This window comes from Dromiciops gliroides, chromosome 3 (assembly GCF_019393635.1).
Source record: "Dromiciops gliroides isolate mDroGli1 chromosome 3, mDroGli1.pri, whole genome shotgun sequence".
NCBI lineage: Eukaryota > Metazoa > Chordata > Mammalia > Microbiotheria > Microbiotheriidae > Dromiciops > Dromiciops gliroides.
The window spans coordinates 505,917,360-505,932,134 of record NC_057863.1 but is presented as its reverse complement, the minus strand read 5'-3'; the positions used below and the strand labels follow the sequence as shown (position 1 = coordinate 505,932,134).

General features: G+C 37.5%; 2 protein-coding genes across 2 annotated transcripts in view; one reads left to right on the top strand and one right to left on the bottom strand.

Moving 5' to 3' along the window:
* TBRG1 (transforming growth factor beta regulator 1) overlaps nucleotides 1-11,584 on the top strand; it is a 28,003-nt gene extending 16,419 nt beyond the window's left edge. The window contains exon 9 of the mRNA XM_043994213.1: nucleotides 11,296-11,584. Within this exon, the coding sequence (XP_043850148.1) occupies nucleotides 11,296-11,306 (11 nt within the window). The 3' untranslated portion in view covers nucleotides 11,307-11,584. The remainder of the gene's footprint in view (nucleotides 1-11,295) is intronic.
* The window catches only part of SIAE (sialic acid acetylesterase), a 43,391-nt gene that overhangs the window by 10,096 nt on the left and 18,520 nt on the right, over nucleotides 1-14,775 (bottom strand). The window contains exons 4-7 of the mRNA XM_043994210.1: nucleotides 12,642-12,780; nucleotides 11,269-11,452; nucleotides 9,639-9,748; nucleotides 9,419-9,552 (exon numbers count right to left, since the gene is read on the bottom strand). Of these exons, the coding sequence (XP_043850145.1) occupies nucleotides 9,419-9,552; nucleotides 9,639-9,748; nucleotides 11,269-11,452; nucleotides 12,642-12,780 (567 nt within the window). The remainder of the gene's footprint in view (nucleotides 1-9,418; nucleotides 9,553-9,638; nucleotides 9,749-11,268; nucleotides 11,453-12,641; nucleotides 12,781-14,775) is intronic.

Sequence of the window (14,775 nt, the reverse complement as noted above, 5' to 3'; positions counted from 1 at the left end):
ATGTATATGCAATTGCAGGAAGTAAATTATTAAAGAGAAAAGTGAGAATGGAATAAAATGATAGTTCCAAAAAATAAATCCAAAAGAGAAGAACAGGGACAGTCAAGCACAAACAAGTCAGTCATAAAGCAAAACCAGGAACTGGTTTTCTTTCAGGATTTTCCTGACCTGTCACAGATTTATTGCAGGAAAAATGATAGCATATGCCATTAGGTTAGAAGGAAGACCCCTATGCAGAATCTGAAAGATATGATATTCCAGAATATAAAACATAGAATGATAGGATTTTAATACTAAAAGAAATCTTACTACCTAATACAACTCATTTTAGAGATGAGAACTGCTCAGCCACTTTAGTGCTGCCCTCACTAATAACCCTAGGTTAGCACTGTAATATAGAGACAGTGCTCACTTTACTAAATTGGTATTATGCAAATTGAACTTTATATAAAGAATTCTGAAAGAAATCCACATTCCAAAAACACACTTACGTTAAATTTAGCATAGAGTACTGTGCTCTCATTCTCTCTCTCTCTCTCTCTCTCTCTCTCTCTCTCTCTCTCTCTCTCTCTCTCTCTCTCTCTCTCTCTCTCTCTCTCTGTTCCTGCCCCTCAACCCACGGCTCTGAGACCTCACCACCACCACCCAAAAAAAACCCTAACCACCACCACCACCACCACCACCACCGCACCCCCAGTGAAAACAGAAGAATAGATGTATGGAGAGACTGTTAGCACCAGCAGACTACCTGCTTGGCTTGAGATCTCCAGGGCTGAGAGCAGAGACCTTTGCTCCCCCACCCCTGTGTTAGGCCCCCTTGTGTCTGCCTTCCTGCCTGCGAATACTTCAACTGATTTTTATAGTATGGGAAGTACCTTTAATGTCTAGGTTTGAGAAAATGTCCTTTTGGCTCAAGAAGCAGAGGTGCTGGTGCCTCCCTGTGGCTAGACTGTATTAGTGCAGTCAAGGTATATTACCATTGCAGGAAGTGGGAAAATTAGCATTACATAAAAATCTCTTTATGTAGAGATCTTCAGAACAGTCCACTTGCATAAAGTGAGAACTATATGTAGTAGAGAGAACACTAAGGGGCAACTAGGTGACATAATGGATAAAAGCACCCTCCCTGGATTCAGGAGTACCTGAGCTCAAATCCAGCCTTAGACAGTTGACACTTATTAGCTTATTAGTGTAACCCTGGGCAAGTCACTTAACCCTCATTGCCCTGCAAAAAAGAAAGAGAGAAAGAAAGATGGGAAGGAAAGAAGGAAGGAAGGAAGGAAGGAAGGAAGGAAGGAAGGAAGGAAGGAAGGAAGAAAGAAAGAAAGAAGGAAGGAAGGAAGGAAGGAAGGAAGGAAGGAAGGAAGGAAGGAAGGAAGGAAGGAAGGAAGGAAGGAAAGAAGAAAGAAAGAAAGAAAGAAAGAAAGAAAGAAAGAAAGAAAGAAAGAAAGAAAGAAAGAAAGAAAGAAAGAAAGAAAGAAAGAAAGAAAGAAAGAAAGAAAACTAGATCTGGAATCGAAGGTCTTGAGTGCAAATCCCAGCTCTGTCAATTACTACTTATATAAAATCTACCCTGAAAGTCACTTGAAATCTCTGAGCAGGTTTCCTCATTTGTAAAATAAAGTGGGTGGACTATATCTCTAAGGTCCCTTCTAGCTATAAATCTGTGATCCTCTCCAGTTCTAAAATGTCCTGTATACTATGATCAGCTTAATTTTGTTAAAAACTGCTTTTATCATGTTACTATGATGAACAGCCTCTATGACTTTCCATTGACTAAAAGATAAAGTGAAAACAGGGCCATCAACATTTGACCTCTACCTTTCCAGCCTCTCTTGATATGCCCTTCGTTTTCAAGGCAAACGTGTTTATTCCCTTGTACCCAGAACATGTCATTCATTTCTACTCCCACACTTTTGTCCATTTTGTTTTTCTAGTCTGAAATAGAAAATCAATTTAACTTTCTCTCCAGTTATCTGTCTAGTTCAAATCCAATCCTCCATGAAACATTTCCTAACCATTCTTGACTATCCTAAAAAGCCTTTCCTTTTTCTGAACTTCTATATCAATTATTGACTACAATTTTCATTTGAACTTATATACTACTATTGTACTGTTACTTATCTTTTAAGTTCATTTCCTATATCCCTAAATAAAATATAAGGTCCATAACATTACTTACCTTTCTGTATCCCCTGTTCACTGAACAGTAATATTACAATAATATTCAAATCATTAAATATTGAAGTACAAAAAGGTTAAGTGACTTATCCAAGGACCCCTAACTATCATGCCAGAGCCAGGCCTAGCAACCAAGTCTCCTAAGCTCCCAAGCCAGTGTTCTTTCCAACAGACTATAACAATAATTACTTATTGGCATGACATCCAGTTATACTGTGACCCAGATTCAAATCCCAAGGATTCAAATCTCAATGTATATATATATATATATGATTTAAGAGAAGTACACAGATAAACCAAGTCTTAAACAGCCAGGTGGTATGGTGGGTAAAGTGCCAGTCCTAGATTCAGGAGGAACAAAGTTCAAATCTGGACTCAGATACTAGCTATGTGACCCTACACAAATCACTTAACTTTGTTTGCCTCAGTTTCTTCATCTATAAAATGAGCTGCAGAAGGAGATAGCAGACCACTCCAGGATTTTTGCCAAGAAATGCCCAATTGAGGCCACAAAGAGTCAGACACAACTGAAACTCAACAACAGCAACAACAGACCAAGTCTAACTACAAGATCCAGAACTGGTGGCAAGAGTACTTTCAAAACTGTGAACAGAACAACTGGTCCAAGTCAAAATGAATATAAAGAAGAAATGGGAAAAGAACATACAGGAAATTTAAGTGGAAGGAGGATCTATAAAAAAACTCATCTTCCCAAAAAAGGATGCTGTGAAATAGAACAAAAAGAGATTGGAAGATGGTGAGAAAAAAATAACACTGTGGGATCCACTGGAATAAAGTCTAATTCAGACATTAATTCCAGTCTTTTTATACATGTTATGTCTGGATAAAGACTAGATTATGGTTTCTCTGTTGAGATGCTTTCCCATCTCTTTATAGAATAAAATTAATAAGGTTGTAAAGACAGTTGGCATGCATATTTCCCAGCCAACAAGGACTGGGAAGGATGAATATCAAACTTTTTTTGATTGATATTTCTGTTTTAACTTTGATAAAGGCAGAGAAGAAAGTGAGGGAAAGTGTTCAGGTTCCATCTGGCCCATTTGAAACTGAGGTGGGAGGTTTCATATTCCTTGAAAATAAAAAGGATCTGAACTTGGAAAAAAGCTATAAAAAGGAAGTGATGAAAAAAGCTTGTATAACAATCAGATGTCCTCAATAAGCTCAAGAACATTCCAGTATACATAAAATGGACACTGCAGGGTATTAAGTATTCTCAGGCTAGATCCTCAAATTATTGGACAATTAAGACCCAAGATGTGGCAAAACTAACCTTGGAGAAGAAATAGGAAATTTCATTCTTGGTACTACTGATCCTATAATTCTTTCAGGGAGACATTACGCTCAATAAAATCAAGAATATCCAAAAATGATCCCCTTAAGTATTAGATATCAACCAAGCAGGAGTCCTCTGGTCAGGGAGATGAGTCAGACCCAAAACGGACTTCCCAAGGCAGCTACAAGCTCCTAAGTCTAGTCTTAGAGACTAGAGTCAAACGAGTCCCACTATGCCAAATGTTATTCACACTGTAGAAAGAAAAGTAATTTAGTGTCCTACATATTTTATCCCAAGTAGATAATCAATGACCTTAAGATGCATAACCTTATATATTACTAAGTAAGATATTTAAGTTATACAAGAAAATTGAGTGCAGAAAACAAGAAGAAAAAAACATAAAGAAACTACACATATAAAGTAAAGCTGAGCTATGTGCAAAAAACAGCTTTTGGCAAAATTCAACACCCAATCCTGTTAAAAAATGCTAGAAAGCATAGAAATTAATGGAGCTTTACTTAAAATTATAAGTAGTATCTATCTAAAATCAAGAGCAAATACTATCTGTGATGAGGATAAGCTAGAAGCCTTTCCAATAAGATCAGGGGTGAAGCAAGGATGTTTATTATCATCATTACAATTCAATACAGGATCATACTAGAAATGCTAGTTGTGAGAATAAGACTCCCCCAAAAAAGAAATTGAAGGAACAGGCAAAGAGGAAACAAAGCTATCACTTTTAGCAGATGATATGATGATTTATTTAGAGAACCCTAGATAGTCAATTAAAAAACTAATCAGAACAATTAATTTCAGTAAAATTGCAGGATATAAAATAAACCCACACATATCACCTGTATTTCTTTATATCACCAATAAAATCCAGCAGGAAGAGATAGAAAGAGAAATTTAAATTCCACTTAAAATAACTATGGTTAATATAAAATACTTGGGAATCTACCTGCCAACACACACAGGAACCCTCTAAATACAATTACAAAACATTCTTACAAATAAAGACAAATCTAAACAGTTGGAGAAATAGTAAATGCTCATATAGGCTGAGTCAATATAGTAAGACAGTACTACTTAAATTACTTATTTGGTGCCATATTAAACAAACTACCAAAGAATTGCCTTATAGAAATAGAAAAAAATTATAACAAAATTCATCTGGAGGAACAAAAGATCAAGAATATCAATGAAAGGGTATCAGTGTCGGGGGAGGGGGGGAAGAATGGGTATCTCAGATGTTGTCCTAGAAGTAATAGATGAAAAAATGCTCCAAATCACTAATAATTAGAGAAATGCAAATTAAAACAACTCTGAGGTACCACTTTATACCCATCAGACTGGCAAAAATGACAAAACAGAAAAATTACAAATCCTGGAAAGGCTGTGGGAAAACAAGTACGCCAATGCACTACTGGTGAAGCTGTGAACTAGTCCAACAATTCTGGAAGCAATTTGGAACTATGCCTAAAAAGTTATTAAACTATACATAACCTTTGACCCAGAAATATAGCTGCTAAGTCTATACCCTTAAAGAGAGAAAGGATTGGGGCGGCTAGGTGGAGCAGTGGATAAAGCACCGGCCCTGGGTTCAGGAGTTTCTGAGTTCAAATCCAGCCTCAGACACTTGACACTTACTGGCTGTGTGACCCTGGGCAAGTCACTTAACCCCCATTGCCCCGCAAAAAAAAAAGAGAGAGAGAGAAAGGATTTATATGTACAGAAATATTTATAGCAGTTCTTTTCATAGTGGCAAAGAATTGTAAACTTAAGGAATGGCCATCAATTGGGGAATTTATGGATGAACGAGTTCTTGTATATGAATGTGATAAAATACTATTGTGCTGTAAGAAATGATGAAGGGGGTGGTTTTATAAAAACTTAGAAGATCTTCATGAACCTATCCAAAATGAAGTGAAGAGAACCAGCCTAACAGTTTATAATAACTGTAAAGATAATCAATTTTAAGCAACTCTGATCAGCAAAATGACCAGTCACAATTCCAAAGGACTCAAGATGAAACATGCTATTCAACTCCAGATAGATCTGATGGACTCATATTACAACCTGAAGCATATGTTCTTTTCTTTCTTTTTCTTTCTTTTTACTGGATATGGCTAATGTAGGAATTAATTTTGCATGACTATGCAAATTTGTAATGGGAAGAATTTTAAATAAAGTAAAGCTGGAAAGCCATGAGAAAAAAGAAGTATTCTAGTTATTTATTTATCCTATTTGAGAAGCTGCTACATAAAGGGTATATGTTTTATAAGGGAGGAGAAACATCTTAATCAAGTGCAAGTGAACAAAGTGAAAATGAAAATATAAAGGAACACTAATTATGTGATAACCAAAAGCAAGAATTTTCTTGGGAAACATTAGAAATATCTAGCAATTAAGTATCTTATTAAAGAAAGGTTTTATATCTATCTGTGTGTGTGTATGTAAAGGCTGCTTTAAAAGATAAAGATTTGAGTGAAAGAGGTAGAGGTGATTAGTGGAACTAAAGTAGTAAGGAAAAAGGAAATCTTTATTTAAAAAAATGGTGGGGGACAGGTAGGTGGTGCAGTGGATAGAGCACCGGCCCTGGATTCAGAAGGACTTGAGTTTAAATCTGGCCTCAGACACTTGACACTTACTAGCTGTGTGACCCTGGGCAAGTCACTTAACCCCAAGTGCCTCACCAAAAAAAGAAAAAAAAAGAAAAATAGTGATAGCTAATAAGAGATAGGGTCATTCTGGTTTAACATTTGACATAATGGGACTCCTTTGACCCTAGTCTCCAAGACTAGATTTGAGAGCTTGTAGCTTGTTACCATTTTCAAAATAACAGTTACTGAAATAATCATAAAGATTAAGATTGAAAAGGAAAAGGATCTACCTGTATCAGATCTCAAACTATACTAAAAAGTCATAACCATCAAAACAATTCGGTACCAGGTAAGAAGTAGAGAGGTTGATCACTGGAATCATTATTAGATACACAATATCCAGAAGCAAAGGATCTCAGTAGTCTAGTGTTTGATAAATCCAGATATGTAGGCTGTTCAACAAAAACTTCTTAGGAAAATAGAAAGCAGTCTAACAGAAACTAGATATAGACCAACATCTAACATAGTCTACCAAGACAAGTTCCAAATACATACATGATTTAGACATAAACAGTAAGATCATAAATTATAGTAGCATGGAAGTGATTCCCTTGCAAATTAATGGAAAGGGAAAGAGCTCATGACCAAAAAATAGATAGAGAAGGCCAAAGGAAGTAAAATTAACAGTTTTCATTACCTAAAACTAAAAACTTTGTACACAAACAAAATAAATGCAGCTAAAAATAGAAAAGGGGGAAATTGGGCAGGGGGGGTGTCTTTGAAGCAAGTTTAGGGAACTGATTCCAATTTATAAGAAATGAGTCGTTCCCCAATTGATAAATGGCCAAAAAGATACGAACATGCAGCCTTCAGAAAAATAAATCCAAACTATCAATTGCCAGATTTTTTAAATGCTCTAAATAACTAATAATTAGAGACATAAGATTAAATCAACTCTGAGGTAGCATCTCTATTATCTCGCATCCATCAGACTGACAAAGTTGACCAAAAAGGAAAATAACAAAGGCTGAAGAGGCTGTGGGAAAACAGGTACATTAATGCACTGTTAGTGGAGCTGTGAACTAATCACAGCTCACAATTTTGGAAAGCAATTTAGAACTATGTCCAAATAGCTATTAAAACCAGTGACACTGCTACTGGGTCTATATACAAAATGGATTTTTAAAAGAGGCAAATGTACAAAATACTTACAGCAGCTCTTTTTGTGGTGGCAAAGAATTGGAATGTAAGGAGTACCCATCATTTGGGGAAATGAAATAAACAATCATTTATTAAGTGCCTACTATGTGCCAGGTACTAGGCTAAAAGCTTTACAAATATTATCTCATTTGATCCTCATAACAACCCTAAAAGGTAGGTGCTATTATCATCTCCATTTTACAGTTGGATAAAGCAAGGAAGACAGAGGTTAAGTGACTTTCTTAAGATCATACAACCAATAAGTGTCTGAGGTCAAATTTGAATTCAGATCTTCCTGAGTTCAGGCTCAGTTCTCTACAGTGCACAACCTAGTTGCTTGAACATGTCACAGTATATTGAATGTGATGGAATACTATTGGACTGTAAGAAATGGCAGCTAAGTGGCACAGTGGATAGAGTGCCAGGCCTAGAGTCAGGAAGACTCTTCTTCATGAGTCAGACACTTATTAGCTGTGTGACACTAGGCAAATCATTTAACCCTGTTTGCCTCTGTTCCTCATCTGTAAAATAGCAGAAGAAGGAAATGGCAAACCACTCCAGTATCTTTACCAAGAAAATCCCAAATGGGTTCATGAAGAGTTAGACATGACTGAAAAATGACTCAACTCTTTTCAACTGTAAGAAATTATAAAGGTGATGGCTTTAGAGGAACCTGGGAAGACTTGCATGAACTGATGCAGAATGAAGTGAGCAAAACCAAGAGAACAATGTATTCAATAACAGTAATAATATAAAGACAAACAACTTTGAAAGACTTAGGAACTCTAATCAACACAGTGACAAACCAAAATTCCAGAGGAGTCATGATGAAACATGCAACCTACCTCTAGATAGAAAGGTGATGAACTGTGTATACATGCACACTCATGTATACACACACACACACACACACACACACACCAGCAACAGCAGCAGCAAGAGCAATAAGGAGAAAAAAGAAAATACATTTCATCATTTTAAGAATTCCCATTTATGCTTTTCAAGAATCATCTTTTCAATTAGAAAAAAAGCCTATAAGGGTAATTATTATCATAAATGTGAAGGTACTTTTAGTTAATAGGAGGAAAGATTCCAGACAAAGGGAATATAATTCTTCTAACAGTAGCATAACCATGGTATATAGAGCTATCCTTGGATCCAAGAAAACTTGCATGCAACAGATACAGTCTGTAGTAAGCAGAACCAAGAAAATAAATTACACAATAACAATGGAATGGAACAATACTGTAAAAACAAACAGCTTTGAAAGGCTTAATAACTTTGATCAATGCAATGACCAACCATGATTCCAGGGACCCCTTTTTCCTTAATGACTTCAGTTTTAAGCTGTCCACCTCCTGAAAGAGAGGTGATGGATACAAGAAACAAAGATATAAAATTTTAGATATGGCCAATGTAGGAATTTGTTTTGCTTCGCTATGCATATTTGTTATAAGGACTTGGTTTGTTTGTTCCACCCTCCCCCTCCTCCCCAATTTGGTAAGGAGGGTAAGAGGGAAAGAAAATAAATGCTTGCTATTTGGAAAAAAACTGAAAGCAGAAGATTTGGTTCAAGTCTTATTCCTGATATATATTGGCTGTGTTCTGGACAGGTCATTTAACCTGTCAGTGCTCTAGGCAACTTTTTAAGACTAAAAGTTGCCAATCTGAATTGGTATGGTTTGTTTATCCAGGTGTTACTTATATCAATAAAATCACAAGTCTCTCCCTGTCTCTATTACCTATAATCGTAGAATACAGAAGAATAGTCAGAAAAGGAAAGAACATAAAACTTGGACAAAACCATTCCCTTCTCCAAAAACGAAATGGAACACTTCTTGGCCACTGAAAGTGCCACTGAAAAACAGGGATAGCAATTTGCCTAGAATCTTGCAGAAGAAATTCTCATAATAGGTAGAAGGTTGTACTATATGAGTTATAAAATCACTCCTAACTCTAAATCTATAATTCAATTTCCCCATGTGTGAATGGGGGTAAACAAAGTCTTGATTCTTGCTTCCTATACCAGCGTATTTAGAAAGACAAAGGAAAAATTATTTGTTGAGCTCTAAGAGACAGATCAACATGATGTATCACTACAACAATGTCACTGTAAACTCCTTTTCTTCCTACCACATACTTGCACAAACCCAAAAGGGAAAAGTCGCTGTGTCTGCCCTTGAGAGCCATAGTGGAAAGCCTGGCGCCAGTCTTCAATGAGAGCAGGAAATGTGCAGTTGTACAGATCAGTGTTATAGTATGCATTATTCTCTCCTGAAAACAATAATAAATGTAAGGAATGAGGGACAATCCTGTAAGGATAGCATTAGGGATTAAACCACAGCAGCCTAGATACTTACCCTGGTACCATACCATTCCTTCTAATGTCATATTGAGTAGTGGATGGATCATTGAATTCCAAAGTATGGAGTGGTCAGTAGGGCCAGTATATAGATTGGGGAAAGGACTCCTGTAACAAAGGTATTTTTGTTATTTATTAGGCACTTGGGATGTTTATTAAGAACAGACACAACCTTTGCTCTTACTGAGCTTAGAGTCTGTTGGAGAAATTAACAGAAATATATATACATAAAAATACAAAAGTACACTGAGGGGACAGGTAGGTCAGAAATTGTGTTGGTAGATAAGATACAATGGGACCACCAGACATTGCTTAAGGTGAGAGACTGTACAACTTTCATTTAGGTGTTATTTCCTAATAAAAAAAAGTATTAGCTCTCCCAGGAACTTCTCCTACAAAGGGAAATTGAGCCACACTTTCATGTAAAAGGAAAATGAAAAATCCCTATACTATGTAGAAAAGTCTTTTTCCCAGGATCCTAAAAAGGTTTTTAAAAATATTAGACCATATCATGTAACTTACAGTGGTCCAGGAGAGATTATCATCATCATCCAAATTTGAAGACCTGAGCTCTCTAGTCAACATGACAGGTTGCTTTGAGTTACCACAGACATAGCAAGACATTGGCAGAGTACTTGTGAGTCCCTATTTCCAGTCTAATGCCCCATAGCCCCACCCAAAGCTTCTGTTCCAGTCAAGCTAACAATCTTCATTCTCTCACATCCAAGTCTTTGAACAAATGTTTTATATGTCCTAAATAATCTCCCAAATCCTACTAATCATACAGCATCTTTTCCTTCCTTTATACAATCCAAGGCCCATCTCTCTTCCAGTCTTCCAAAATTCTCTGATTAATTTCTACTACCTACCAACACAATGTCTAACCTACCTGTCTTCTCAGTGTACTTTTGTATTTTTACAAAATCTGTTCATTTCCCCAAAAGACTCTAAGCTCAGTAAGAGCAAAGGTCATGTCTGTCCTTAATAAACATCCCAAGTGCCTACTAAATAACAAAAATACCTTATACATGCATATGACCTTGCTAACTGACTTCCTAAGGAAAACTATGATCCTCTTCCCTGTGTGACTATAGGGCATATTCTCTCCTAGAGTTTGAATCTCCCTGGGGGAACCCAAGAAGGGTCAGTATTCTGGATGCTTTCAAGCCAAGTCAACAAGTATTTATTAAGTGTTTACATGTTCTAGGCACTTTGCTAAGCTCTGGGGATACAAAGAAAGGCAAAAATATCATCCTTGCCATCGAGGAACTTACATTCTAATAGGGAAAACAACATGCAAACAACTATATACATATATGATGTAAATGGAAGGCAATTTCAGAGGGAAAGCACTAGCTCGGGGAGGAAAAAGTTAAGGGCTCTTGCAGAAGGTGGGACTTGATGTAAGCCTTTAAAATAGCTAGGAAGCTGAGGTGAAGAAAGAAAGCATTCCATGCATGGGAAATGAGTAAGGAGATGGAGAGTACTGTTCAAGGTACAGCAAAAAGACAAGTGTAACTGGATCTCAGAGTTAAGTATAAGGAGACTAGAAGGTCAGGAAGGAGCCAGATTATAAAAGGGCATTAAAAACCAATCAGAGGATTTTATATTTGAGCCTGATTTCTTACTGTTTCTCTTCCTTTGGGACTCCACAGGCTTGCAATGACCGCCAAGATGACCAGGCTTCTATAGGTGTTCCACCCCAGCTGGAGGAGACCAGCCCAATGGGATACTTCAGAGTGTCATACAGATAGCGCCCAAATAGCCAGCATACTGCTGAGTAATAGGTAAAATTCCCATGGCCCAGGTTTTCTGTCAAGAGAAATAGTCAAAGGAAAACAATCAGAAAATGGGGATGGATACAAACCTCACCAACTATGAGAAGTTTGGGTAAGACGTGGAGAAATCATACAAAGGAGACAATGAAATAAAAGTTTAGTCACCCTTTTGAATCCTCCTTTCCAGAACTATTCAAAGGTAAGATGTTTGAGGGACAGGTAATAGACATTCACCCTGCCTCCAAAAATCTTCACCCACAAGTTTTTATTCTTTTTCTTGCCAACAAGTAATATCATTTCCTCTTTCAAGCTTTCCCAAGGAGTTATCTTTAAGAAACAGAAAAATGTATCATAGAATCTTAAAGTTTTTAGAGCTAAAATTACACTGAAATTTGAATTCAGTTCACTGGATTCTAAGTTGAAAACATTAAGTATTAATACTTGATTCCATTTAACATCTCTATAAATTGGAAATATATGTTCTCATAAAGAAGGTATAAAGATCACCATCTAGAACATAGTTAAACATCAATGTTTTAAAGTCAGTATTTTTAATATATTTTTATTTATTTTGTTAAATATTTCCCAATTACATTTTTAAAGTTTAATATCTTAAAGCATTATAGCCATAATTTTCTTAAAACATCCCCATATCTCCTATAGGCGCATCAAAATTCAATATTTCAGGTGCCTTCTGCAAAAGAAGAAAGGCGAAGAAGCCAAAATCCCCTTTCCTGATCACTCCCATACTTTTTTTGTCCTTCTGTGCCACCTGAATTCACTTCCATTTGCTTCTACTACCTCCCTAATTTCAGCAGAACATAGATAAGAAGGAGACCAGTGAGGGAAATAAGTATGGTCTGTTTTTCAAAATTATTTTCAAAAATTATTTCCCATTTTTAGAGATGAGATAGTAAAAGTACATATAGAAAAGAGACTTGGAATTCAGATGAGATTACGTGCACAAAGAACACAATCCAATGCTTCAAATGCCAGTGAAGTCCAATGTACTCATCCATATTGCAAAGAAAAGCTATCGCCATAATGTATTGGTATGTGGGAGTCTCCTAGTTCTGCCTCAGCTTTAGGCCTTGGGGAATAGTGAATGAAGATCATGCCTGGGATCAAGGAGGGTAAAACAAAAACACTTCATAGAAGCAAAGTATTGTTCCAGGTATCAAATCAATGTAGAAGAGATCAGGATACTCTCAGAAGTTACTTACTTGGAGTAGGCAGAGACCATGGCAAATCAATTGAAGTAAGGTCCTCAAGCTCTTCCTCTGCCTTGACAAGAGCAACAGTGAGGATGCGGATAAATGGATAGGCAAAGGCCTTCTCTTCCTCTTCTGAAGCATTAAAAATCTAGGTATGAACAGGTATGAATTTTATTATTAGTCTGGTGGCTAACTATTTACATTCTTACTATAATCGCCAAATTGTAAAAGCTCATTTGGGAAGTGAAGGGGACGCAGAGTTTAGGGCAAAATGCCAAAAAAAAAAAAAAAAAAGTCCCATCTGAAAGGACAGCAGGTTCTAATTGCACAAGTTAATATATAAAACATCACTGAAGAAAGTAAGACATGGATAGCTGAGGGATATTTTAGATAAAAATGTATATGCTTTCCAAGATAATTTTTTCATTAAACTTATTAGAAATCTTTTTTCCAAGAACTCATCTGAATGCTATTCTCCTGTACCCTGACACACAGTGCATTGAACATCGTAGTCACAATGTTTGTTGTACTGAGACCGGAATTGTTTTGAATTTCAGGAAAAAACCCGTCCCATATATATGGCTTCTTCATAAGCCCTTTCTACCCACCTCTCCAACCCCCTGAAATTTCCCCAGCTTCTTCAAAAACAAAGGGCTAAAAGATGTATCAGGAAGCATGTTTATCATTCGCCTCAGGGATGAGGGGATCCAGCTGAGGTAAGGTTGCTGTTTTGGTGTGTACTGAGAGCTGGGACGTTTTCCATTGGCTAACAGCCACCAAGAGGGTGCAGCTGGCCCACCTTCCCTCCCGCCCACCACAGAGAGAGTACAGCTGGCCCTCTTGCCCACAGCACACCAGAAACAATAGAGCAGCCAGGGCGCCCCCACAGCGCATTTCATCAAAATGTGTTGCCCTCTGAATTGCCTCCCAACTTGCCACCAAGCCTGCCACGGCCAACAGAACAGCCAGATACAAATGAAATGGCTACTCCAGTCACAATGGGGGCCTCTACCCAAACTGTTCCTAGCAGCCCTGGTTTGCAAAAGGGTCCCTGAGCTGCATCTGGCTTCACTGGTACACAGACAATAACTCGATGTGAAAAGGAGAAAGCTTCCCACAAGAAATCCAGATCTGCCTGTTCAGGATCTTGCCCGATAATAAACATTAGATAGTAAGAACAGGAGGAAGAAGGCACTCAAAGATTCTTCTGGCAGGGAGACTGTTTTTTCAGCTGCAAGTACCTGTGAAAATCACCTCCCTGAAAATTTAGTCCTATACTAAAAGCACTAAGGATCTGATGCTGCTTCCATGGAAACACTGAACAAGGTCTCTCTCATTTCTTCCCTCTTCTCTACCACCCACACTTGCTTCTGCAGTGACTGGGAACTTGGGTGCTACATCGAAATGAGATGTCAGCTTGGGGAGGCAGGATAGGAGAGCATGTTACTTGTCGTTTAAGCCACTTGTCAGCACAAGGGGGTATGCAGAGCTCACATAGGCAGGGAGGTTAGTGTTCTCCTTCATTGTAGCCAGCATCCAATGACACTAGATCCAAAGACACAGTATGGAAAGCTTCCCTCTCCAAAGTTATCTTTGTGTCTGCATTCATGCCAAAATTCAAAATCCACAGAAAGGAAAGTGTTAATAAAGATAAGATTTTTCTTACTATACACAATGACAATCACTCCAGGATTTGGTATCCCATCCCAGCATCACTAGGCCCATTTGATGGAAGCATTTCCTCAGGGATATTGGCAGCAAACTTGGGAATAAAGAGATTTCAGGAAGATTTTCATTTAAATGACACTTAGTTTCCCTGCTGATGAAAGAGGAAGCCTACTCCATCTGCTGAGATCAGATTTCATCTCATCAAACACCTCAGTGTAATTATTTTTCTACCAAGTATTTAAATGAGGATGTAAATGAATACCAAGGTATTTGAAGTCATTAACGCCACTGCGGCAGCAAGAAAGCACCAACATTTCTCTAGGGATGGGACCCTGCTCACCATCAAAGCAGCTGCTCTCCTGTGTTCATTTTGTAACCTTTATACCACATTCTTGAATTAATGAGGAAACATCAAGAATCGATTTCCATGGAGAATCTAGGCATGGGGTCTGTATGGGGAGTTCAGGGTGGGTGA